General features: G+C 41.5%; 1 protein-coding gene across 1 annotated transcript; it reads right to left on the reverse strand.

Moving 5' to 3' along the window:
- Positions 1 to 312: 312 nt before the first annotated feature.
- SELE (selectin E) lies at positions 313 to 11,483 on the reverse strand. Its single transcript, XM_067728593.1, has 13 exons — positions 11,402 to 11,483; positions 10,978 to 11,061; positions 10,016 to 10,402; positions 9,128 to 9,235; positions 8,305 to 8,490; positions 7,319 to 7,504; positions 7,021 to 7,209; positions 5,648 to 5,836; positions 5,260 to 5,436; positions 4,556 to 4,666; positions 3,778 to 3,799; positions 3,600 to 3,672; positions 313 to 2,321 (listed from the first exon to the last, which is right to left on the reverse strand). Exons 2-12 carry the CDS (start codon positions 11,012 to 11,014, stop codon positions 3,615 to 3,617), a joined length of 1,650 nt encoding a protein of 549 aa, XP_067584694.1. The 5' UTR covers positions 11,015 to 11,061; positions 11,402 to 11,483; the 3' UTR covers positions 313 to 2,321; positions 3,600 to 3,614.
- Positions 11,484 to 23,643: the final 12,160 nt, after the last annotated feature.

A 23,643-nucleotide genomic window follows, 5' to 3' on the forward strand; every position in this document is an offset into this window, starting at 1 on the left:
AAGAAGCTAGACACAACAGGCTACGTACTGTATGATTCTATTTGTATGAAATGTCCACAATAAGTAAATTTATAGAGGCAAAAAGTAGATTAGTAGTTACCAGTGGCTGGTGAAGATGGAGAGTGACTTCTAATGGGTCCTGGGTCTCTTTTGGGGGAGATAGAAGTGTTCCAGAGTTAGATAGCAGTGATGGTCACAGGATCTTGTAAATATACCAAAAGCTGTTGGATTGTACACTTAAAAAGGGTGAATTTTATGGGATCTTTTATCTAAGTAAAACAGAATTTTTAAGAAAGAGCCTGTACACAGGGCTAAATATAAACATGTTTATTATAAAACTTCATAATGCCATGTCAAATACAATAGGTATGACATAAGCTTAAATAAATACATACTTAAAACATTTTAAATCATAATTTTAAATACTTTATAAAACCCAAACACAGACCACATTTATATTTCACACAGCTATTTCCAATGCAGTATATACAAATATTTACAACATTTGAACAATTTCAAAGAAAACAGTAATTCATTCCATATGTAGCCTGCTCATAATACTTGTTTTTTTTTTCTCTCTCTCTCCTTTATTTCCCAGAGTTCTTTTGCCCCTTAAAAACCTCTGCTGTTCTGATCCTTATCATATCTCTCTGTTTCCTTTTGGTTTTGTCTTTGCCAGTGTGCAGCCAGCACTTCTCTGAAATTTTGCTTTTTCAACACATCCTAAGTTAATGAAAGGGTGGGAGAATTTGGATTCTTATACTATCCTGCAAGGTTGGGGCAGCTTTGCCAATTGCTGGCCCAGTATCTCTTATGGCCAGTGATCAACCAACGACTAGGGATTCCTTAGGAATTTTAAACTCTCTTATAAATAAATACAAATACTTGCTCATTCAGGCTTTCCTCTGTTTAAGAACACCCGAACGGACAGAATAAGACAATTAGGGAATACTTATTAGACATCTTGACTTTAAAAAAAATCCACTGGACAGATCCATTACATGGTATGTTTCTAGCATGGATTTAAAATCTTATGTAATATACAAGAATTGTATGTTGACACATCACATCTGACAAACATCTTTGTAGTAATGCAAAACACATTTATATATCTATATGTTTTTTTTTAAGAAAGACATTCATAAAACTGTACCTTTGTTTGTTTGCATTTATGCTTTTATCAAATCAGAACATTTAACCTCCTGGAAGTTTTTCATCATAGAAACCATATAGCTATGAAAAAATACCTGACAGTGTACAAGTGTGTTGCCATGCGGATTCTGCTCTCCTGAGACTACTCATGGTTTTTAAAGAAACTGTAGTCAAACATTCAGAACTTTATACTGGTTTATGCATTGCTAGGGCACAGTATTTGCCCTTTTTGAAATACATTTACTACAGATGAAACTTTAGAATTTGTTAATAAAGATCTGGGATAAGCAACTTTTATTATAGTCCTAATATTTATAGTCCTAATTATTATAGGACTAATATTTACATATTTTAAAGTCCCTACCACACTTGTACTGAATTAATATCGTCCTAATATTTACATATTTTAAAGTCCCTACCACAGGGACTATTATATTATAGTCCTAATATTTACATATTTTAAAGTCCCTACCACACTTGTACTGAATTAAGACTTATGGACTTTATACTATAGTCAATGCAAGTAAAAAGAACACACAGCCTCTAAAAAACACTTTAAAAAGCACTGAATCCCACAGGGATAAAAGTGATTGAGACAGTGTTTGCACTCCCACAGAGTGCTAAATAGAATTTCCACCATTAACAACCTTTCCCATGTCGTCACCCCATGACATTAAAAATTTGTCATTTTTTTCCAGGTCTGTTAATAGAATATCTTTGACCAATTTGTTTCCTCTAAACTCTTGACACGTATTATTCATCCCAATGACAGCAACTACATAAGCAGCAGTTGAAACACTGTGAGGGACAAAAGAAAGAAACAGCGCCACAGAATAGTGTGTTGCACCACAAGATTTCCCAGTGAGTGAAGGGTGAGTTAGAAAAGGAATTCTGAGATTCCAGAGCCTTAGTCTCTTTACTCTTGCATGGAAGCGAATATTCTTTCCTTCCAGTAGCCAGCACTGGAAAGGAGAAAACTGAGTCTTTTTGGTGGCAGGCTGGACTTGCCCACTGGATTTTAGTCCGTTGAAGTCCTTGTAGGTACCATAGTCCCAGCTATAAAGGCAGCCAGCGTGTGTAGTAGGTGAGTAGGGCCAGAGACCCAAGCAGACCTCTCTGTCTCTGCCGTCTTCAGGGTATCGTTCTAGTTCCCTAATGTACCTGTGCTCCTGCAATGATAAGAGTGCATGCGGGCAGGACATTTAATATTTTGCATACTAACAGCAGCGACAAAATTCCCCTTCTAGCACAGACAACTGTGTGCACTCTCACAAGGCTAGTCCAGATACAAACTGCAACATCCTATATAGCTGGGATAGTGAAACTATTCTGTAGGATACTGTAATGGCGGATACATGTCATTATACATTTGTCAAAACCCATGGAATATACAAAACCAGGAGTGAACCCTACTGTAAACTGTGGGATTTAGTTAATAATAATATATCAATACTGGCCCATCGATTGTAAGAAAATACCATACAAATGTAAGATGTTAATAATAGAGGAGGGCTTCCCTGGTGGCACAGTGGTTGAGAATCCACCTGCCAATGCAGGGGACACGGGTTCGAGCCCTGGTCCGGGAAGATCCCACGTGCCATGGAGCAACTAAACCCGTGCACCACAACTACTGAGCCTGCGCTCTAGGGCCCGCGAGCCACAACTACTGAGCCCGCGGCCACAACTACTGAAGCCCGCGCACCTAGAGCCCGTGCTCTGCAACAAGAGAAGCCACCGCAATGAGAAGCCCGTGCACCGCAGCAAGGGGAGTCCCCACTCGCCGCAACTAGAGAAAGCCCGCGGGCAGCAATGAAGACCCAACACAGCCGAAAATAAAATAAATAAATAAATTTTAAAAAAATAATAGAGGAAATTGGAGGGCATGAGGGGCTATGCTGGAACTCTGTACTTTCTACTGAATTTTCTGTGAACCTGAAACTGCACACACAAAAATGTCTATTAATTAAAAAACATCTATTCAGAGGGGACTTGAGCCTTCCAAATTGTCACAAAGCAGAGAAGAGTGGTTAAGAACACAGCTTTTAGAGCCAGACTGCCTGGGTGTGAATCCTGGCTATACCACTTACTAGTTTTGAGATTTTCGGCATTAAGTTCTCTGTGCCTCATTTCCTTCACCTATATAATAATAAATACAATAGCCCTTATCTCATATAATTCCTAGCTTAGAACGGTTCCTAGAACATAGTAAGTGCCATATAAGGGTTAGCTATTATTATTATTCATGTTCATCAATGAAATGACTCCATAAAGGCCAGATCCTTGTTCCTTTCCTCTCCTCCGACAAAAACATGAAACAACATGCCCTAGGATAACATGAAGGTGGTGATTTCCTCCCTAGACACTGCAGGTTCAGAAGGTTCCAGGAGCAACAGAACATGTAGAGAAGATATCTTCTTTCAAAACCATATGTGATTTTCAAGTCTTACCTGATTCCTTTGGACTTAAGTTAACTCGGAAATCGTTTGGTAGGATCCATCTGATTGAAGGCTTTGGCAGCTGCTGTGGAATACATGAGAACACTGAGTAAAGCACTGGTTTCCAGCATGAAGAGAGAAAAATGTGTAAAATGTTCAATGGCATGCTTTATACAAGAGTGCAGCTTACCTGGCAGGAACAAATTTTTTTGCTGCAAGAGAAAGAAAACCATTCATTTAGACTCAATGACTTTTAAGGATACATTAAATCCTGAAACAATATGACTCTTTTCATCAGGGGTTGCAGACTCAGTACCTACACGGCCCCTGTAATTATCAGAGCCCAGACACAGCTTGGTGGCAACAAGGGGGCAGGGCAGGGGATGCAAAGTGCGCACTCATGCAAAGGACACAGCAGCTTCCTAATGCAAGCGGATAGCAACATGCTCTGCTTGCCAGGTTCTGCTGTCTTCCAATCTGCCATGAGAAATCTCAGGTCTGGATTAGATGTGAAATTTCCTATTCTGTAAATGTCAGAACTTAATTCAAAAAATACTAAAGACTCTGTAGGTCAAACAAACCAGGAGTGTGGCTAGATGTGTTTGCATATCCCCTGAGATACTCCCATATTTAAGCCTGTATTCCAAATAAAATTTTTGGAAACATTTTATTGATTTTCCCAGGACCGCTAATTATGGCAGCCTCATTGCAACAACTCCCAGGGGGACCACAGCATTCAATGTGAATAGCATCCCCTGGAGTCGTACCATGTTAGCACACTAACATTTGTATTTCCTGAAACTCTTTCCCTAAGACTTCTGCTTAATTACCCTGCAGTTTATTAGTGTTTAATGACTAGTGACTAGATTCTAATTACTTTTTAAATCTGTGAGAGATAACGTGACTCATCAATGAGAAAATAATTTTTTTCAAAAACCTTTTTGGAGTACATTCATAAATGCCCTTACCTTTCTTCTGAAGGCGTTTCAGAAGCCAGAGGAGAAATGATGCTAATGTCATGAGGGAGACCCCAGCAGCAGAAAGTCCAACTGCCAAGGGAGTTTGGGACTTAGAAGGAGCTAAGGAAACAGAGGGGGGTAAACTGTCATGAGAAGGAATTAAATTCAAAGTCTTTCTGTTCTGTCCATTTGTCCTTTTCTTTGTGCACTGATTACAGTGTACAAAGCAGAAGAGTCATCTAGTTCAATACATGAGGCAGAGACATGGTACTAAAGGCCTTAGAGGTCAGCCCCAAACCACCTTTTGCGAGCTTATCTCCCAGCCTGGCTAGGCAGAGCTCTAACCTACCAAGCTTTCACAGCACACCTTGGTTAACCTCTCTCTCTCTCTCTCTCCCTCCCTCCCTCTCTCTCTCTCTCTCTCTCTCTCTCTCTCTCTTTTTCTCACTCTCTCTCTCATTTCCCTTCCCACCCCCCAACTTTTCCCACTAGCTCTCCTTTTATCAAAATTCCATTGACATGTCACTTCTTCTGTTTTCTCTTTATCCCCATAAAATGAAATGTCCATCCACTAATGTTAACCTGGGTAACCTTTCTGACCTTTCTGGCTTGGATACACTGGGTAGTTCATTACTGCAGCCAGATAGCTTCCTTTCTTAGCTCCCTTTCTTCTCTCTTGTCCCCCAGACAACCACCATCAATCAATGCTTCACCTTCACAAGTAGGCAGCATCCCAGACCAGTGTCCTGTGGCACCACATGTCAGAGCCGCAGAACCATTGAGCGTCCATCCTTCAGGACATGAAAATGTACACTTGGTGCCAAACACAGGCTCCCCACTGCAGTTTATGTCGATCTTTCCGGGAACCTCCAAACTTGAACACTGTACCGCTGCAAACGATAGGACATGGGTAGAGGTTAAGAAAAATCTACCGGAACGTTTTTAAAACGGGCAGAAAAGTCACCAATAAGTGTAACTTATAAGCACTACTTAGTTTTCAGCATGTAGGAAATTAGGATCAAGTCCCTTGGGGCAATCTAGGTTCAGAAATGTTTTAAGGTACTTGACCTATACTCCTTTAAAGATTGAATTCAGTCCTACCTTGGCAGGAGGGGACCTCCTGTGTCCACTGTCCCTGAGATGTGCACTCAAGTTGAGCCGATCCACGTAATTCAAAGCCTTCCTCACAGCTGAAGGCACAGGAGGACTTGTAGGTAAACTCTCCAGTGGGGGAATGGGTACAGTTCACTGAACCACTTCTGGGCTGAGGGATAGCATCACATTTCACAGCTGGAAGACATGAGTGAGTACATGAGAGGTTTGTTTTTATCGGGCAGCAACAGATTTCCCAAGGTAACCAAGTCCCTAGCTCTTCAATAGTGCTCACAGGAAAACTCACCCATGGACCCACTTTGGAAACTTTCAGAAGTACTAGAAACACTAGACTAGTTGTCTTTCAGAAGACAACTCATGTAGCCTCTCTCTGGGCTGGACAAAGCTTTCACGGGAAAGCAGAGCTACCAAAATTATGGTCAGAGAATAATGTAGTGGAACTGGATAGTACTTGGCATTTGACGACTGAACCCAGATCACTTTGGACAAAGGAATACTCAGAGAATTCAAGACTCTTCATTAGTCCCTGGACAAGTGGGAAGATGGCTGTGTTTTCTTTGAATTCCAGTCCCTTCGTTGACAGGGGTACTAATTAAAGGACAGCCTTTAACAGGACCAGTGGTTCCTGAGCTCTGTTCTGATATGTGAAAGAAGTCAGGGTTAGGAGAAAGATTTTATGTAGTCAGGGAGCAACTTATGGGTCCTGGATGCTGACAGATGAGGCCAAAAAGAAAGGAGGATAAGAAGGCAGCCACATAAAATTTGTCTGCTTTGCAGTTTGGTTTTTGTCTTGTGTCTTTTTGCCACTGTAAATCATTCTGTGCTGTATCTGGCTACAAAAATGCCAGTTCCTGATAGTGAAAACTGCTTGCTTTCAATGTTCTTGATCTTGCTTTATTAAATTAAATTAAACTAAATTTTAGCGCTTACGTATATATTAAGGGTGTCTCTATATCTGACACCACACTTGAAACATTTTCATCACTGCTAGTTATGAGCAATTTCAGAAGAAAGGTATGACAAGTACTTTGGAATCAAGTCATGTTCTCATAATCCTACTTTGTAAATTTTCTAATGTGATTTCCCTTCAGATTAAGATTTCTGCTTACTCCATGCCAATGTCTATAAAGTTATGTTAGTCCAGTACAGTTAAGAAACCAGCAAAGCATCCACTCTTACTACATACAATCCTTTCCCTGGACAGTTCTTTTATATGCATCTCAAAAATATAAGATGAATGTTGCCCATCAGATCTGATTACTGTAGTTAAAGTAGGCATCAGGTTTCATTTTCAGTGCTTCACATTTGAAGACTGCTGCTCTTTGAGAAAGGGAGAGTGTAAAGGAGACTCTCAGGCTTACCTTCACAAACTGGGACCTGCTGTGTCCATTGCCCCTGGGTAGTGCATTCAACCTGGGCTGGCCCCTGCAACACGAAGCCTTCTGCACAGGTGAAGTGGCAGGATGACTTATAGGTGAACTCTCCAGCAGGGGAGTGGCTACAGCTCACAGCGCCATTCTGAGGATGGCTGATGGCATCACACGTCACAGCTGTAACACATGTCCCAATTTACATTAGCAGGTCTGGCTTTCCCATTTGGAGTATAGGTTGAGAAAAAAGAATGTTTACAATATAAATCCTGATGTAGAACTACCGTACCTTTACATGTTGGTTTCTTGTTGTCCCATATCCCAGAGGAGATACACTGCAGGTGCTGGGGTCCAGTGAGTTTATATCCTTCATTACACTCAAATTCACAGGTGGTGTTCCACAGGAAGCTTCCGTGGCTTTGGAAACATTTCACAACTCCATTGACAGGACTTCTCAAAGCATCACACTTAGCCACTGGGGATTTGAAAGAACACCATGAACTTTACAGGAGAGTGACATATTCACTTCTTATTGAACTGGAATTTATAATACAGTAAGATAGATCAGAGGGTAGATTCCCAAAGCCCTGCGTTCATCCTTGGGGACATGCGCACACCCAATAAAGTTTTTATGCTTTTTTCTTGATATTTTCATCTTCTCTGATTGACCCTGACTATGCTAAATGGTTTCTGATCTATTTTATCAGATCTCTCATCAGGTCTCTGATCTATTTTACATAAGGCAAAAACAAAGAAAAATAACATATTCTAGATCAGGATTTATGACTAGTGATAAAAAAAAACAATCCCGACGTACACAGAACATTCATTTATTTTAACCCAGCATGACCTGGAGGAAAGAATTTTTTTGTCTTTGGCCTAGAAAGATAAGACAGAGAGAAAAGGGTATACTGAGGCTGCGTGATTACCATCCTCTTAAATTGGTCCAGTTGCATGGGTGAGGTTAAACAGAGAAAGGGGAAAGTCATTAAGATGTTAAGAGTATGGTTCCACTGTTTTATGTGTTTTCTTACAAATCACCGGAGCCTCAGAAACACTTATGTCAAACATAGGATCAAAACCTCTCTCAAAGCCAGCTGGTACCGTACTGGCCATATATATTGGCCAAGAGAACAAGTTTAATTAGAACTTGTTTAATTAGGACAAGTTTAAAAGAACTTTCCCTGACGTGCTGAAAATGGTATAAACTGGATAAAAAGTAAGGCAATGAGGGATGAGTTAGAGAATGTTCTGTGCCTTCTGAGAGAGACTTACTATTGCAGGCTGGAAGAGGAACACTCCATTCTCCGGAGGAAGTGCACTGTGTGGCCTCCGGGCTGCTTGGGAGATAGCCCTCCCCACAGCTGACATAGCAGGAAGAATTGTAGCTGAATTTCCCCAAAGGGTCGTTGCAAACCAGGCTTCCATGCTCAGGGGCTTCCTGTGCCTGACAGGTCACAACTGAAAAGGGAAACCAAATCAATTCTTCTCCTCTCTCACCTTATCAGGTGGGAAGAACCCTGAACTACTGTTTATTGACCTTTTTTTTTTTTTTTTTTTTGCGGTACGCGGGCCTCTCACTGCTGTGGCCTCTCCCGTTGCGGAGCACAGGCTCCGGACGCGCAGGCTCAGCGGCCATGGCTCACGCGCCCAGCCGCTCCGTGGCATGTGGGATCCTCCCGGACAGGGGCACGAACCCATGTCCCCTGCATCGGCAGGTGGACTCTCAACCACTGCGCCACCAGGGAAGCCCACTACTGTTTACTGAATAGCAGGCACTATGAAAATGTTGTGTCTGCATTTGTTCACATCATCCAAACCATAAGCCTGTGAAGTTGGTACTATATTGTCCTCATTTTACAATGAGAAAACTGGGACTCAGAGAGTTTAACTATGTTGTCAAGGTGCTGTAATTAATAAGTGGTGAATCTGGGATTCAAAGCCAGGAGGGTCTGACTTCATAGCCTCAGCTCTTAACCACCTTCTGAAACCATATGCCCCAGGGAAGGGAAGGCATGCAGACCTGACTCCGAAGCCAGCTTGGACACAAAATCCTCCTACCATCTCTAGCGAAGAAAAAGGTGAGACCAAACCTTACCTTGCTCACACTTGAGTCCCGTGAAGCCGGGGTGGCACTGACAAGTGTGGCTGTTGACGGTCTCTATACAGTCACCGTGGCCGCTGCAGGATGTCGGGGTACAGGCAGCTGTGGAAAAGACAGTCTGTGATGACGATTGTTATTGTGCTTCAAATGAGTTTCTTTAGGAATTCAGGGTCAATAGTGTGTAACGGGGATGTCACCAATGATACAGAGTGCCAGAGATTTTAACAGAAGTGCTTGATGAAATGCCAAAGCTGAGTTTTAGGCTCAACCATTTTTTTTTTTTCTTTTGCGCTACACGGGCCTCTCACTGCTGTGGCCTCTCCCGTTGCAGAGCACAGGTTCCGGACGCGCAGGCTCAGCAGCCACGGCTCACGGGACCAGCCGCTCCGCGGCATGTGGGATCTTCCCGGACCAGGGCACAAACCCGTGTCCCTTGCACCGGCAGGTGGACTCCCAACCACTGTGCCACCAGGGAAGCCCTAGGCTCAACCATTTTAAACCTTGATGTTAATGTCAGGGGTATAGCTGTAACTGGCTCCCCAAATAGAAAATTCCCTTTATCACAAACTCTAAAGAGAGTTCCCCTACGGCACATAAACAACAGGTAGCTAAAAATGTATCATGTGTTTGTACACACACTGTATATAAGTATAGACCTATATATATGCATATATGTATACATAAATACATACATTCTTGTCTACATTCACACAAAGAAGCAAAAACACATTCTGTTTTAAAACATCAAACAGAATGTTTTAAAACCGTATCTTTTAGAACATAAAATTCCCACAATAGAGACCAGTTTTTGCATACAGTCCACAATCTGTCAAGATGCTCACACACTGAATCTCCCTCTCACTGCTGCCACAAACTCCCTACCTGTGTAGCACAAGGCTAGCTTCTTTTTGCTGCATCTCTCATCGTTCCACTTGCCCGAGTCCTTTTCTCTCTTGATGTAGATCTCTACACAATCCTCGTTGCTTTGCTTATTGTTTGGTTCACCTGGAGCCCAGTTTGTGGCCTCTTCAGTCAAAGGCTTCTGGGTCCCTATCCAGGTCCAGGTATCGTTGACCTTTCTGATTCCGATCCAGTAATAACTTGGTGAATAGCTGAATGTGGAGTTCAGGTGTTTAATCTCTTCCTGGTTTTGAATTGCAACCAGATGTGTGTACCTTTGCTGGCAATAAGCACTGGCCTCATCAAACGTCATGGGTTCTGTGGAGGCGTTGTAAGACCAGGCTCCACTTTCTTTAAACAGGAGAAGCACTAAGGGGGAAAATGTGAAAGGAATGGGAAAGTTTAGTCCTGCTATGGTTTGACTCTGTTAACTGGACCTTTTGTTGTCTTTTTTTTGGTATCTAGTGGCGTTTGGGTTGACTCAACCTTTTTTCACCTTTTCCAAAGTAAGAATGGGTACGAATGGAGAAACTACCATTTACTGTGTATCTCTTTTGTGGTTGCCCTTCCACTTGGTGCTTCGCCCACCATAACCTCCCCAATATACCTGCCTAATAGTAGAATAATAATCAGAATAACTAAGCTTTGGGGGGCACTAAATATGCACTGTCGGAGGCACTTTACATGAACCACAATACTGAATCCTCAAAATGCCTCTGGGAAATAGGTTATTTATGATCGACTCTTTATACGTAAGGAAGCTGAGACACAATGAGGTAAATTGCTCCTAGCCCAGGGCACAACACATCGTGAGGAGAGGCCAGGAATGGTGCTAAACAACCTACAATGCACAGGACAGCCCCCACAAGGAAGACTTATCTGGTCCAAAATGTCAGTAGTGCCAAGGATAAGAAACCCTTTTCTAACTACGGGCATCGACTTACCGAAAGTGAGAGCAGAGAGAAACTGTGAAGCAATCATGACTTCAAGACTTCTTTTGATCCCAAGATTAGACTTGAAATGCTTTTCTGGGGGCGAAAGTACAAAATTAATTATAGAATGAAGTCCCAGGCTACCAGTTACTCAAATCATTCTACAATGATGCGTAGAGCGACATCATAAGATTTTCAGATAAAGGATTGAAATCTTTTGCCACCATCTTCACTTCAAAGAAGTTTACCCAAATGAATACATGTAAAAGTTAAGATTCTCATCATTTAGGTCAAAGAGAAAAGCCAGGTTTTAACTTGTCTGAATACAATAAGAGCTTGCACAGATCTTTTATCGAAGGCTTCTTGACTATCTGTTCATATTAATAATCTGGGTTTCATGGCCAGATTAATTAAGTAAAAGACTTCTTGCACTTACCTGTTCGGTGAAGCAGTTGTTTCGGTGTCAGATTCCTCCTGAGTTGCTGCTGCTTCTGCCACTCTTGCAGTTCTGATGCGAGGTCAGCCAAGAACACTGGAGCTCTGCTCCTGCTGGAGCTGCTTTATAGAACGACGCTTCCTGTGAGTAATAGGAGGATATGTCCAAAGCCAGTAAAGAGGAATTCCCAGACAGCATCCAAAAAGTTTCCCAGGAATATCCATAATGCGAAAAATTACAATGATGTCAAAATGAATTCTCCTTTTTTACATACCTTTTAATTTTACATGAATTCTATTGATATGACACAAATGCATGGTTTTAATCCCCAAAACATAAAAGCTATGTCTTTAAAATTTTTTTACCTTTGTTTATTAGTAGTCCCTCTCCTGAAATTGTGGTAGCAATCAGAATTTCATCACCCTAAGCAAACTAAGAATAGTTGTGTCATCTATGGACTATTACCCTCAATTTTCCTACCCCATACCAGTCAATTATGTCATCACTCACTTTTTTTCTCTTTCTCACCTACCAACTCAATCCATTTTAAGGTACAGTACCTAATTGGAATGAATCATGAAGTAAATGTTAATCCTCAGATTCTGTGTATAGTTATGGCTAAATTACTAGAAACAATATCTCCCACTTAAATGTCTGAATAATGCCTTGTTTCTTAAATATAAGAAAAATGGGAAACAGACTTAGATATTCCTGTCGGGAAAACATTCATGATTTGTTCAGTGAGAAAATAAAAATGAAAACTATATATACTCGTGTTTAATTTACCCAAATTTGGTTTAAAATTTTTTAATGTGAATTGCAAAAACATAAAAAATGTATCAAAATGTTAACAATGGATTTCTAGATGGCAGGATTCAGGGGTTATTTTTATAACTTTCATGTTTATTTTCAGGTTTTCTCAGTTTTTGCAATGACCCTCTATTACTTTTATAGTAAAAAGAACACAGTTTAAAGAATTCTGTGTCTAAATGCAACTGAAGGGTATATATATATATAATATATATATATATATTTTATATATATAAAATATCACTGATTCCTGCTCTTTATACTGGCATTTCTTTGGGGCAGTTATATACAATCACCATTCCCCATCTCTGCATCTTGTTTAATTCAAACAGTAGAGACAGTAAATGGGAATCTTTTACTTTCCATGTTCTATAGAGATCAAGTGAAGCTAATATTCTATAATTACAGTTTTTTAGAATAGGACATCTAAGAATGTACTCTAAGCAGGCATGAAGTAGTAGTGGCAGGGGAATGAGGCGGGGAATAACAGGTTAATTTGTCTCATTACACATGTTAGCCCTGGCTCTTTCTATGCACATAAAGACCTAAGCCAAACAGGCAAAGAGAAGAAAAATTCCAATGAGTACAACTGATTTTAAAAATTAAATAAATAACCCAGTTAGCTAATTTAACTCCTAAAACTGCCTGGCTCTGAACAGAGACGTTATCATCCACCTCCCTCTCTCTTATATTTTCTAGATACTGACATTATTTTTTTTAATCAGACTTTACTTATGTAACGTGATCGCTATGGCTCAGTAAATGTGGAAGAGCAGTCAGTCACAAGTGTTTATTTAGATTTCAGAGAAGGATGTGAAGCTGGGTTAATACGTAATCTGTATATGTTTTATTTTTTAATAAGTTGCGAACATATCATTTGCGTGAGCGTGGAATAACTGGGGGTGTTGAATATTATCTCCTCTTCCTCAAATAAACCTAATGTCCCAAGTAGCAGGCTGATTAGAGGTCCCTCAAGGCCCTATTGAGTCTCCCAAGCTCAGAAGATGTAGCCGGCTGTCCCTGGACTGCTCCATTTTCAACCCTGGCCTCATATGGATACCCGTTACAGTCTCCAACTTGGAGAGGCAAAGAGAAAAGGAAAGAAGATGCTGCAAACAGAGGCACACCCCAGGCTCCACCACCAGGGCTATTTTGTCTCTGAGGTGCCACCCTTCCTGGCTTTATCGTCCCTTTTCCTGGAAGTGCCCTGTAGGCAGATCTTAAAATTTATCTGACACACTAATAAAGTACCTAATAATTATTTTGAAGATGGAAATTAGTCATAAACAGCCCTAGATAACTACATTTACTATTATGATTTTTCATAACTAAATTAAGTTTATAGTTTGTCTCTTTCCTTTCACAAATATCTAAAAATAGCCCCAATGGTGGTACCGTCCCTATTTCATTTACAAATATATGTCCTGGACACCCCGCCCCCCCCAGTTATAACCTGTAGCATCTACTGAGCGCTTACTACGTGCCAGGCCCTGTTCTAAGCTTCTTTGCATATTCATCTAGATGATTATTTAATCCTTATAACAGCCTCTTATGAATAGGCACTCTTAGCATCCCCATGATACAGATGAGGAAATTGGGCAACCAAGGATTACACCTATCTCATCCAAAAACACAGAGCTAAGGAGTTGAAACCCAGGCAGTCATTCTCCAGAGCCAGCTTCCTTAACTGCTATCCCAAAACACAGTTTCTCTTGTTATTTTGCCCCACGATGAGCCTCCCTGTTCTTCCCAAGTCTCCAATATCTCTCTTCTTCCCAAGAGCAATGAGATCATCCCAGCTCTCCACCAAGAGGGCTGTGTCCTGGTTTCCAAGACATAAAGGCAGGAAGGGAACCAAGGGGCAGTAAGCAGTAGACAGACAATGCAGTGAAAAAGGACCCTAGGTTCTCAGCTATGGGGGAAAAGTGGATGAAGATAAAAGTAAGGCAGGCTGAGCTATACCTAGGAAAAGTTTTGATCCCTAGGTCACACTTTCTAGGAGATCCTGATTCAAAAGCAGATTCTCCCTATGGCTAAAGGGTAAAATATTTTAAATTTACACTGAGAGAACTTCAGGGACAGAACCCAATACCTGAAAAGAAGGATAAGAGAAATAAGGAGTCGAAGAGATTGTGAGTAAAGGTAATTTATTATTATTATTGTTGTTGTTGTTGTCACTACCAGAGGTGTAACATTCCAAACTCAGTCACCCTTATAGTTATCCTGCATTCTCCCAGAATATTTTCCACATCCCTGCCACCTGAGGTTGGGACCACAGATCATGTACCTGGCTGCTAGAAGCTGAGGGGCTTTCTTCAGGCTCCAGGGCTGCTGAATAGGTCATAGACAGACCTAGTTTGCCTCTCATAGGGAGACGCCAGCACTGTGAGGGGCTAACAGCTGGACTGTAGCTTCTTCACCTGCTTTTTCTGATCTGATGAGGGGCACCCTCATTTTGGGGGTGGAAGAATGAGTTGAAGAGGAAATTAGGTGAGCGTGGGATAACTGGGGGTGTTGAATATTATCTCCTCTTCCTCAAATAAACCTAATGTCCCAAGTAGCAGGCTGATTAGAGGTCCTCAAGGCCCTATTGGGTCTCCCAAGCTCGGAAGATGTAGCCGGCTGTCCCTGGACTGCTCCATTTTCAACCCTGGCCTCATATGGATACCCGTTACAGTCTCCAACTTGGAGAGGCAAAGAGAAAAGGAAAGAAGATGCTGCAAACAGAGGCACACCCCAGGCTCCACCACCAGGGCTATTTTGTCTCTGAGGTGCCACCCTTCCTGGCTTTATCGTCCCTTTTCCTGGAAGTGCCCTGGCCTCTCCTCCACGTCCTGTAATGGGGCAACAAGGACATCAACCGCTTTTGCTTCTGTGCCCAGTCCAACTCATTCTCACCTTTATGGTGATGGGACATCCCTGAGGGAGTGAGGGAAGGACAGAAAGAGAAGGTTAGGGTTCCCAAGGCAAATGTTACAGTGTCACTCAAGGCCATCCTGTTCACCTTCCATAGACAGGGACAAATAAAAGCCATGGACAGGAGATTATTGGGTTTAATGGGAAGTAGCATCGGCCATAAGCACATGTGGCAAGACCATCTATTAAAGTGTGAATTTAGCTTTGGTTCCTCAGTGCTGAAGGGAACTATGAAGCATGGACCGTAGTTCTTGGTTCCCTCATCTCTGGGCAGTGTCGCTAGGTGCTTATTTTTGAAAGCTTTAGTAACTTCCCCCCAAGTTCGACTCTGCTAACATCTAAAGTACTTCTGTAGAGTCTAAGGTAGGGAGACGAAATCCCAATAAAGATTCAATACTATTTGCAGAATACAAATATGATATTTCTTGCACACCCAAAATTGTGAAATAAAATTAATAACAGTATGCCATCATGGTGTAGAATGGCATTTCTTGCTTGACTGAAACATAAGCATATTTGATAGAAAATTAGTCTGGTTCCCTCTAAAGTCATTCTCCAGAAAGGCATGTTCACTTCTTTGGATGTGTAGCTATCTCAGAACACCTGGGTCAAGTAGGAGACCTGGGCTCTCTGTCTGCACTCCCGCACCCAGGGACCAGGAATCCGTACTTTAAATGAATATTCAGGTAATTCTGATACAGATACCCAAATCCTACCACACTTTGAGATAGATTGGCCCAGGGTCACCTAATTTGGGAGAGAATATCAAGACCCCATGGCTGGTGCTCAGCTCTAAGTACAATTTTGACCAAAATGTCACTACAGTTACTGACACCCTCTCTACTGGAAGACTAGAGGCACCATTTGTAACAGTGTTGGGCAAATTCAGAAATATTTAGGATGAGTCGATGTTTTGACTTCTCGTACATGGAAAGTAAATGGTTTTTAACCAAAGGAAGAGAATAGCTCTAAAGAAGTACCATAAGTCGGTATATATTAAGTTAGTCTCCTTTCTTGTCTGATTCAAGAGGCCTCTGTAATTTCCACTAATTTCCCTTTTAAAACTTCTGGCACGATTCTGAGACTTCAGTTCTAATGTGTTTCCTTGCTTCCTGCTTGGCAGCACCTTATCTTGACGCTTCCGTTTTCTGTTTTGGAATCCAAGAATTAACAGTGGGAATATCTTCAAAATGAGCCAACTCCAGCGGTGAATTCCCAAGCAGGAGAAATAATTGCACATGGGCTGGTTCACTGAAAGAGCCCTTCCTGAATGTAGCCAGACTGTTTGCCGTCAGTTGTTAACAGAGAGGGGGAAATACCCCTGGATTTTAGAAAAGCTTCCTTGCTTGTTTTCCTTGGCCATCGTGCTGCTTGTTTTGTAACCAGAAGTTTCCTAAAGGATTATTATTAGCTTTGCTCTCAGTGTCTTATATCAGGAGAAAAATCTGGCCTCGTCACTTTTTTTTTTTTTTTTTTTTGCGGTATGAGGGCCTCTCACTGTTGTGGCCTCTCTCGTTGCGGAGCACAGGCTCCCGACGCGCAGGCTCAGCGGCCATGGCTCACGCGCCCAGCTACTCCGCGGCATGTGGGATCTTCCCAGACTGGGGCACGAACCCATGTCCCCTGCATCGGCAGGTGGACTCTTAACCGCTGCGCCACCAGGGAAGCCCGCCTCTTCACTTTTTGAATAAAAAGATCTGCTGTTTCCCTTGTATATAGTTTTAATTTTTGAACTCGTGAATGTACTATCAAAAAAATCTTCAGTTTAACACCAACACTGTGAATTGGAGCAAGCTTCTTGGCCTCTAAGTCTCAGATCTCCCATCTAGAGCTAAAGGTGTTTGACTACAGTCCCTGCCGTCTGTAACATACTGTGACATAACATGTAAATACAGGAAGAGACTAATTTAATTACACGCATTACTTCATACAAATTTCACAAAATTAAAGGTAGATATTATTAATTCCATTTTCCAGAGGATGAAACACAGACCTCAAAAGGTTAAGTAACTTGCCTATGTTTTTTCAGTTAATACATGGTCAAGCAGGGATTCAAATCCACGCCTGTGTTATTCTAAAGCCCATGTCCTTTGTGTTGATTCCATGCCTGCTCAGATCGAAACCTCAGAAGGTAGATATACCTTAGTTTTTACATTAAAAAAAAATGTTATAGCAACCTGCTTGGCTTCCTGTACCTCCAGCCAGCTCATAAGTTCAGTGTCTTAGGTTGAGTTCCTTCTGAAGCAGACCCAGAGACAAGGACATAGGTGCAAGTCATTTATTTGGGAGGTGATCCCAGGAAGCACTAGTAAGGGAGTAAGGAAGTGAGACAGGGAAAGGGACAAATCCAGTAAAGGGTGTGTTAATCAGCAGGTTACCACTGTGGGAGCCAAGACTCAGTCCCACAAGAGAACTCTGGGAGACACCTCAGAGTATCCCCAAGGAGTGGTGAGGGAGCTGGGGGAATGCATCTACCGATTCCAGTCCGTCATTGGCTAGGGGCTGATCCTAGGAGGGCATGGTTAATTATCCTGCTCTTCCAAGTGGATTCCTGAGGCCAGAGAAAGCCCTTCACAAAGAGATGCAGGTGCTTATGGTTGGAAATGACATGATTTGACCTGGGTTTTTAAAGGATGATCTGTATGCTGTATTGGGACAAAATAGGCATGTAGTTTTCTATCACTGCTGTAAAAAATTACTACAAATCTGATGGTTGAAAACAACCCAGATTTATTATTTCATTGTTTCTGTAGGTCAGAAGTACAGGTTGGGTCAACTGGTTTCTCTGCTCTGGGTTTCACATTCCCAAAGTCAAGACGTCAGCCAGTTGGGCTCTTCTTGAGAGAGTCTGGGAAAAATCTACTTCCAAGGTCATCCAAATTGTTGGTAGAATCCAGTTACTTGTGGTTGTCGGACTGGGGTCCCTATTTCCTTGCTGGCTGTCAGCCAGGAGTCATTTTCATCCTCTTCAGGCCATTTTCATTCCCTGGCTTATGGCTCTCTTCGCTGTCCAAAATGGCAGTTTTGAGTCCCTCTCCTCAAATCTCTCCAACTTCCCCTTCTGCATCATCGTTCGTTGGCCTACGACTTCTGCCACATCTCTCTGCCTTACTCTGCTGCCTCCAATTCTACTTCTAAGGGCTCATGTGATTACACTGGGCTCATTCAGATTATCCAGGATAATCTCCCTATTTTAAGGTCAATTCATTAATAACTGAATTCTATCAGCAAAATCCCTTCCCAGCAGTACCTAGATTAGTGTTTGATTGGATAATCAAAGAGGAGATGGGAAGTTGTAGGGGTTGAGGAGGACACATTTAGCATTTTGCCTACCAGGGTAGGCACTTGGTCACAGAGATGCAATCCAGGACCTAGCTGCGTGGCTAGCCTAAATTAGTGCTGGTGTGCTAAGGCCAATTCTGTTGTGATGTGCTTTCTGACTTGGTGCTTATTATATCTCCTCTGCTTGGAAGTGGGACTAATTCCCTGAATCCAAGGATGTTCCAGACCTTTAAGTGGGGATTAAATATAAGTGGGGATTAAATGTATACATTATATACATCGTCCCACCCATAACCCCTGGGGCAGTCATCTTTCCTGAATAACCCAACCCTGTTAGTTTTTTTTTTTTTTTTTTTTTTTTTTTTTTTTTTGCAGTACGCGGGCCTCTCACTGCCGTGACCTCTCCCGTTGCAGAGCACAGGCTCCGGACACGCAGGCTCAGAGGCCATGGCTCACGGGCCCAGCCGCTCCGCGGCATGTGGGATCTTCCCAGACCGGGGCACGAACCCATGTCCCCTGCCTCGGCAGGCGGACTCCCAACCACTGCGCCACCAGGGAAGCCCAACCCTGTTAGTTTGTTTGTGTGTGTGTGTGTGTGTGTGTGTGTGTGTGTGTGTGTGTGTGTGCAGGGCCTGCACTCTGTTTTTTGGGGTTTTTTTGTTTTTTTTAGAAGATGTTGGGGTAGGAGTTTATTAATTAATTAATTTATTTTTGCTGTGTTGGGTCCTCGTTTCTGTGCGAGGGCTTTCTCTAGTTGTGGCAAGCGGGGGCCATCGTGGTGCGCGGGCCTCTTACTATCGCGGCCTCTCTTGTTGCGGAGCACAGGCTCCAGACGCGCAGGCCCAGTGGCCATTGCTCACGGGCCCAGCCACTCCACGGCATGCGGGATCCTCCCAGACCAGGGCTCGAACCCGTGTCCCCTGCATTAGCAGGCAGATTCTCAACCATTGCTCCACCAGGGAAGCCCCAACCCTGTTAGTTTTTATATCACACTTGCTCCTTCACTCTGTGAACTGATATCCCATACACAGACACTTCATTTTGTCAATCCTACTACTTGAATAAAATTATTATTATTAATCTAGCAACTATCATTAATTGGCCATTTCACACCAGAGGCAATACTAAGAACTTTAAATATACCATGTCATTTGATCATCATAACAGCATTAGGAACTAGGTGTTACTATCCCCATTTTCCAGATGAGGACCCTGAGGTTTAGAGAGTTTAAATAACTTGCCTGAGATCTCATAGCCTGTAGAAGTAGAACTAGGACCTAACTGACTTCAAAGTCTATGTTCTTGGCTACCACACTGCCTCTGCTGTAACTAACTGAACAACTGAACAATTTTAATCCACTGCATGGAATCACTGGCATGCCCCACGATGTCAGGCATAGCCATAGTCACCAGGTACAAGATCACCACCAAGGATTTGAAGGAGAAAAAGGAAATTGTGGAGAGGGGGAGAGTAGAGGAGCCACACTTGCTAGCGGGAATGCTAATGAGAAAAATAGGAAGCAAGATGTAGGTGAAGAAGAGGAAGAAAGTGATGAGGAAGAGGAAGAGGAGGAAGATGAAAGACATGGTGAAGAAGAGAATGGAGAGGAAGATGAAGCCGCTGAGGCAGCTACATGCAAATGGGCAGTTGAAGATGATGAGGATGACAATGCTGATAGCAAGAGCAGAAGACTGATGAGGAGGACTACACAGCAAAAAAGGAAAAGTTAAACTAAAAATTAAAAAAAATAGGGCTTCCCTGGTGGCACAGTGGTTAAGAATCTGCCTGCCAATGCAGGGGACACGGGTTTGAGCCCTGGTCTGGAAAGATCCCACATGTAGCGGAGCAACTAAGCCTGCGTGCCACAACTACTGAACCTGTGCTCTAGAGCCCGCGAGCCACAACTACTGAAGCCCACGTGCCTAGAGCCTGTGCTCTGAATCAAGAGAAGCCACCGCAGTGAGAAGCCTGTGCACCACAACAAAAAGTAGCCCCCCTACTGGCTGCAACTAGAGAAAGCCCACATGCAGCAACAAAGACCCAACACAGCCAAAAGTAAATAAATAAATAAAAGAAAATGAACAAATACAATACAATACAATACAGAAAAAGCCACTGTGACCTATTCATCATTCTGTGTCAGAATCTAAACATGGTCACCTTTGGACAGAGTCCCGCCAGTCAGCCCACCTTGGGCAACACACCCACTGATGACACTTCTTGTCCATTACCTGACCAAAACCGTAACATGAATTTGAAACAGGGATGGAATAAAGAAACAACATTTCTAAGGCCCTGCTTTTTTTTCTTCTTTTTATTTAAATTGAAATATAGTTGACTATAAAATATTGTGTTAGTTTCAGGTGTACAACATGGTGATCCAACAATTAAATACATTATGAAATGATCACCACAACTCCAGTAACTATCTGTCACCATACAAAATCATTACAGTATTAACTCCCTTCCTTATGGTACATATTACACCTCTGTAACTTACTCATTTTATAACTTGAAGTTTGTATCTCTTAATCCCCTTCACCTATTTCACTCAACCCCCTGCTTCCTTCTCCTCTGGCAACCACCAGTTTGCTCTATGTATCTATAAGTCTGTTTCTGACTACTCTTAAGTTATGTTTTCTTTGTTCATTTGTTTTGTTTTTTAGCTTCCAGGTATAAACGAAATCATATAGTATTTGTCTTTCTCTGACTTATTTCACTTAGCATAATACCCTCTAAGCCCATCCATGCTGTCACAAATGGCAAGATTTCATTCTTTTTCATGGGTGAGTAATATTCCAGTGTGTGTGTGTGTGTGTGTGTGTGTGTGTGTGTGTGTGTGTGTATACTAGGCTTTATCCATTCATCTACCCATGGACATTTAGGTTCCTTTTATATCTTGACTGCTATAAATAATGCTGCAGTGAACATAAGGGTGCATATATCTTTTTAAATTATTGTTTTTGTTTTCTTTGGGTAAATACCCAGAAGTGGAATTGCTGGATCATATGATATTTCTAATGACATTTTTAATTTTTTGAGAAACCTCCATACTGTTTTCTGTAGTGTTTGCACCAATTTATATTCTTAACAACAGTGTATGAGCGTTTCCTTTTCTCCACATCCTCGCCAACATTTGTCATTTGTTTGTTGTCTTTTTGACAATAGCCATTCTGACAGGTGTGAAGTTATGTCTCATTGGTGGTTTTGATTTACATTTCCCTGATGATTAATGATGTTGAACATCCTTTCATGTGTCTGTTGTCCATCTGTATGTCTTCTTTGGAAAAATGTCTATTCAAGTTCTCTGCCCATTTTTAATTGGATTTTTAAATATTTAGTTGTGTGATTTCTTTATATAATTTGGATATTAACCCCTTATCGAATATATCATTTGCAAATATTTTCTTCCATTCAGTAGGCTGCCTTCTCATTTTGTTGAAGGTTCCTTTCACTGTGCAAAAGTCTTTTAGTTTAATGCAGTTCCATTTGTTTATTTTTGTTTTTGTTGCCCTTGCCTGAGACAGATCCAAAAAACAATATTGCTAAGATCAATGTCAAAGAGCATACTATGTTTTCTTCTAGCGGTCTTATGGTTTCAAGTCTTACATTTAAGTCTTTAATCCATTTTGAGTTTTTTTGTGTATGTATTAGGAAAATGGTCTAGTTTGATTCTTTTGCATGTAGCTGTCCAGTTTTCCAGACACCATTTATTAAAGAGGCTGTCTTTTCCCCATTGTATATTCTTGCCACCCTTGTCAAAGATTAATTGACCATATTAGCATGGGTTTATTTATGGACTTTCAGTACTGTTCCATTGACCTCTGTGTCTGTTTTTGTGCCTGCTTATTTTCTTGAAAGCGCTTCAAAAAGGAAAATGTGTTTGTAAATTTTATTTACATTTTATATTTTTGTACATATTGTTAGGGGTCAGCCATTTCTAATGATCTCAGATGACCAAACCAACCTTCAGAGTGTTTTCTGCCCTACTTCTGACTTTACTTATGGTGTGCCCATGTTCGTTCTAATCTCAAATGAGAAAAAAAATACACTCGTAAAAAGAGCAAAAACAACTTATTCCAAGCGTTCTAGTAACATCTTTTGTGTTTATATTTAGCTGTACAATAAGTACTTGGTTTGTATAAGATGATTTAAAAGGCCAAAGGTAAAAGCTTCTTTTTTTTTTTTTCCTTCTTTTGGTCTGTGAGGTTGCTATTTAGTTTTTGGCCCGTGTGATGCATGTGTGCAACACTGTTGTCCAACAATAAATTGGAATTTTATTTCACTGAGTTGTTCTTAAGAAAGAGAAAGAGATGGAATGGCCAATTCACTGTATGAAGTCATTTTCCAGTACATGATGTTTTCTATAATCCAGTTTTACTTACTGTCCATTAGTTGCTGGTGTCCAAATTTGTACTGAAAAATGGGGGTAACTTTGGAAATCACAATGATGTCCTTCTCATAGAGTATTTTTTTAGTCATCATATCCCCAGCCTCCGACTCAGCCTGGCTTTTAGTAAACAATCACAAATACTTGTTGAATGAAAAAATGAATGAAGTCATTTGAAACATGTAAAACATTTGTTAATGTGTCCTAATCATAGGTTTTAGAAAGGTTGGCATCCTAAAAAAAGTGCGTGCACTCTTCTTTCCCTTTAATTTTTCACAATGTAAAGACAGAAAAGCATCTGGGAAAAGCTGTCAGCCTCAGTATCTCCTAATCATAAATTGAGTGCCAACTTTGAGAAGCTAAGTGAGAGGGTTGATGAGGCTTACCCACACCCCTCGTTGCGCTGAGAGCCCTGTGGGTAGTCAGATCGCAGGAGAGCAGGGAGCGCCCCTCTAGGGGCACATTTCCACACTGAAAATAATGAGGCTCAAATATTAGATGCATCGCTAAAATGTTTTTTATGTTTAAAGGCATAAAGAAGATATCTCAGTAAAGAATCACTCTGATTTACAGTATCTGCAAACCCTTTTTAAAATATCTTAAACTTTTACTAGAATATATTGAACCTTCCCAACAAATTCTAGGAAGTTATAACCTTCCTATCAAAACTGGACAGTGCAAGCGCAAAAGTAAGAAACCAGTCTTTTGACATCTAGAAAAAAGAGTCCCAATTTGGAAACCCCACCTGAGTTAGCCACCCTGGCATTGCCTCTCTGTGTCTCGTCTAAACACGACAGTCATCTGTGTAAGGCACAGGAGTCAGGGTAATAAGCCGCATCTCCT

This window comes from Pseudorca crassidens, chromosome 2, assembly GCF_039906515.1.
Source record: "Pseudorca crassidens isolate mPseCra1 chromosome 2, mPseCra1.hap1, whole genome shotgun sequence".
NCBI classification, from domain to species: domain Eukaryota; kingdom Metazoa; phylum Chordata; class Mammalia; order Artiodactyla; family Delphinidae; genus Pseudorca; species Pseudorca crassidens.

Excerpts from the sequence above, each read along its gene's own strand:
- SELE (XM_067728593.1), bottom strand. The coding sequence starts at position 11,014 with ATGATTGCTTCACAGTTTCTCTCTGCTCTCACTTTCG. Across the intron at positions 4,667-5,259 it reads GATGCTGCCTACTTGTGAAG|CTCCTTCTAAGTCCCAAACT; the intron begins GTGAAGCATTGA and ends CTGTTTCCTTAG. Across the intron at positions 3,673-3,777 it reads AAAAAATTTGTTCCTGCCAG|CAGCTGCCAAAGCCTTCAAT; the intron begins GTAAGCTGCACT and ends TGTATTCCACAG.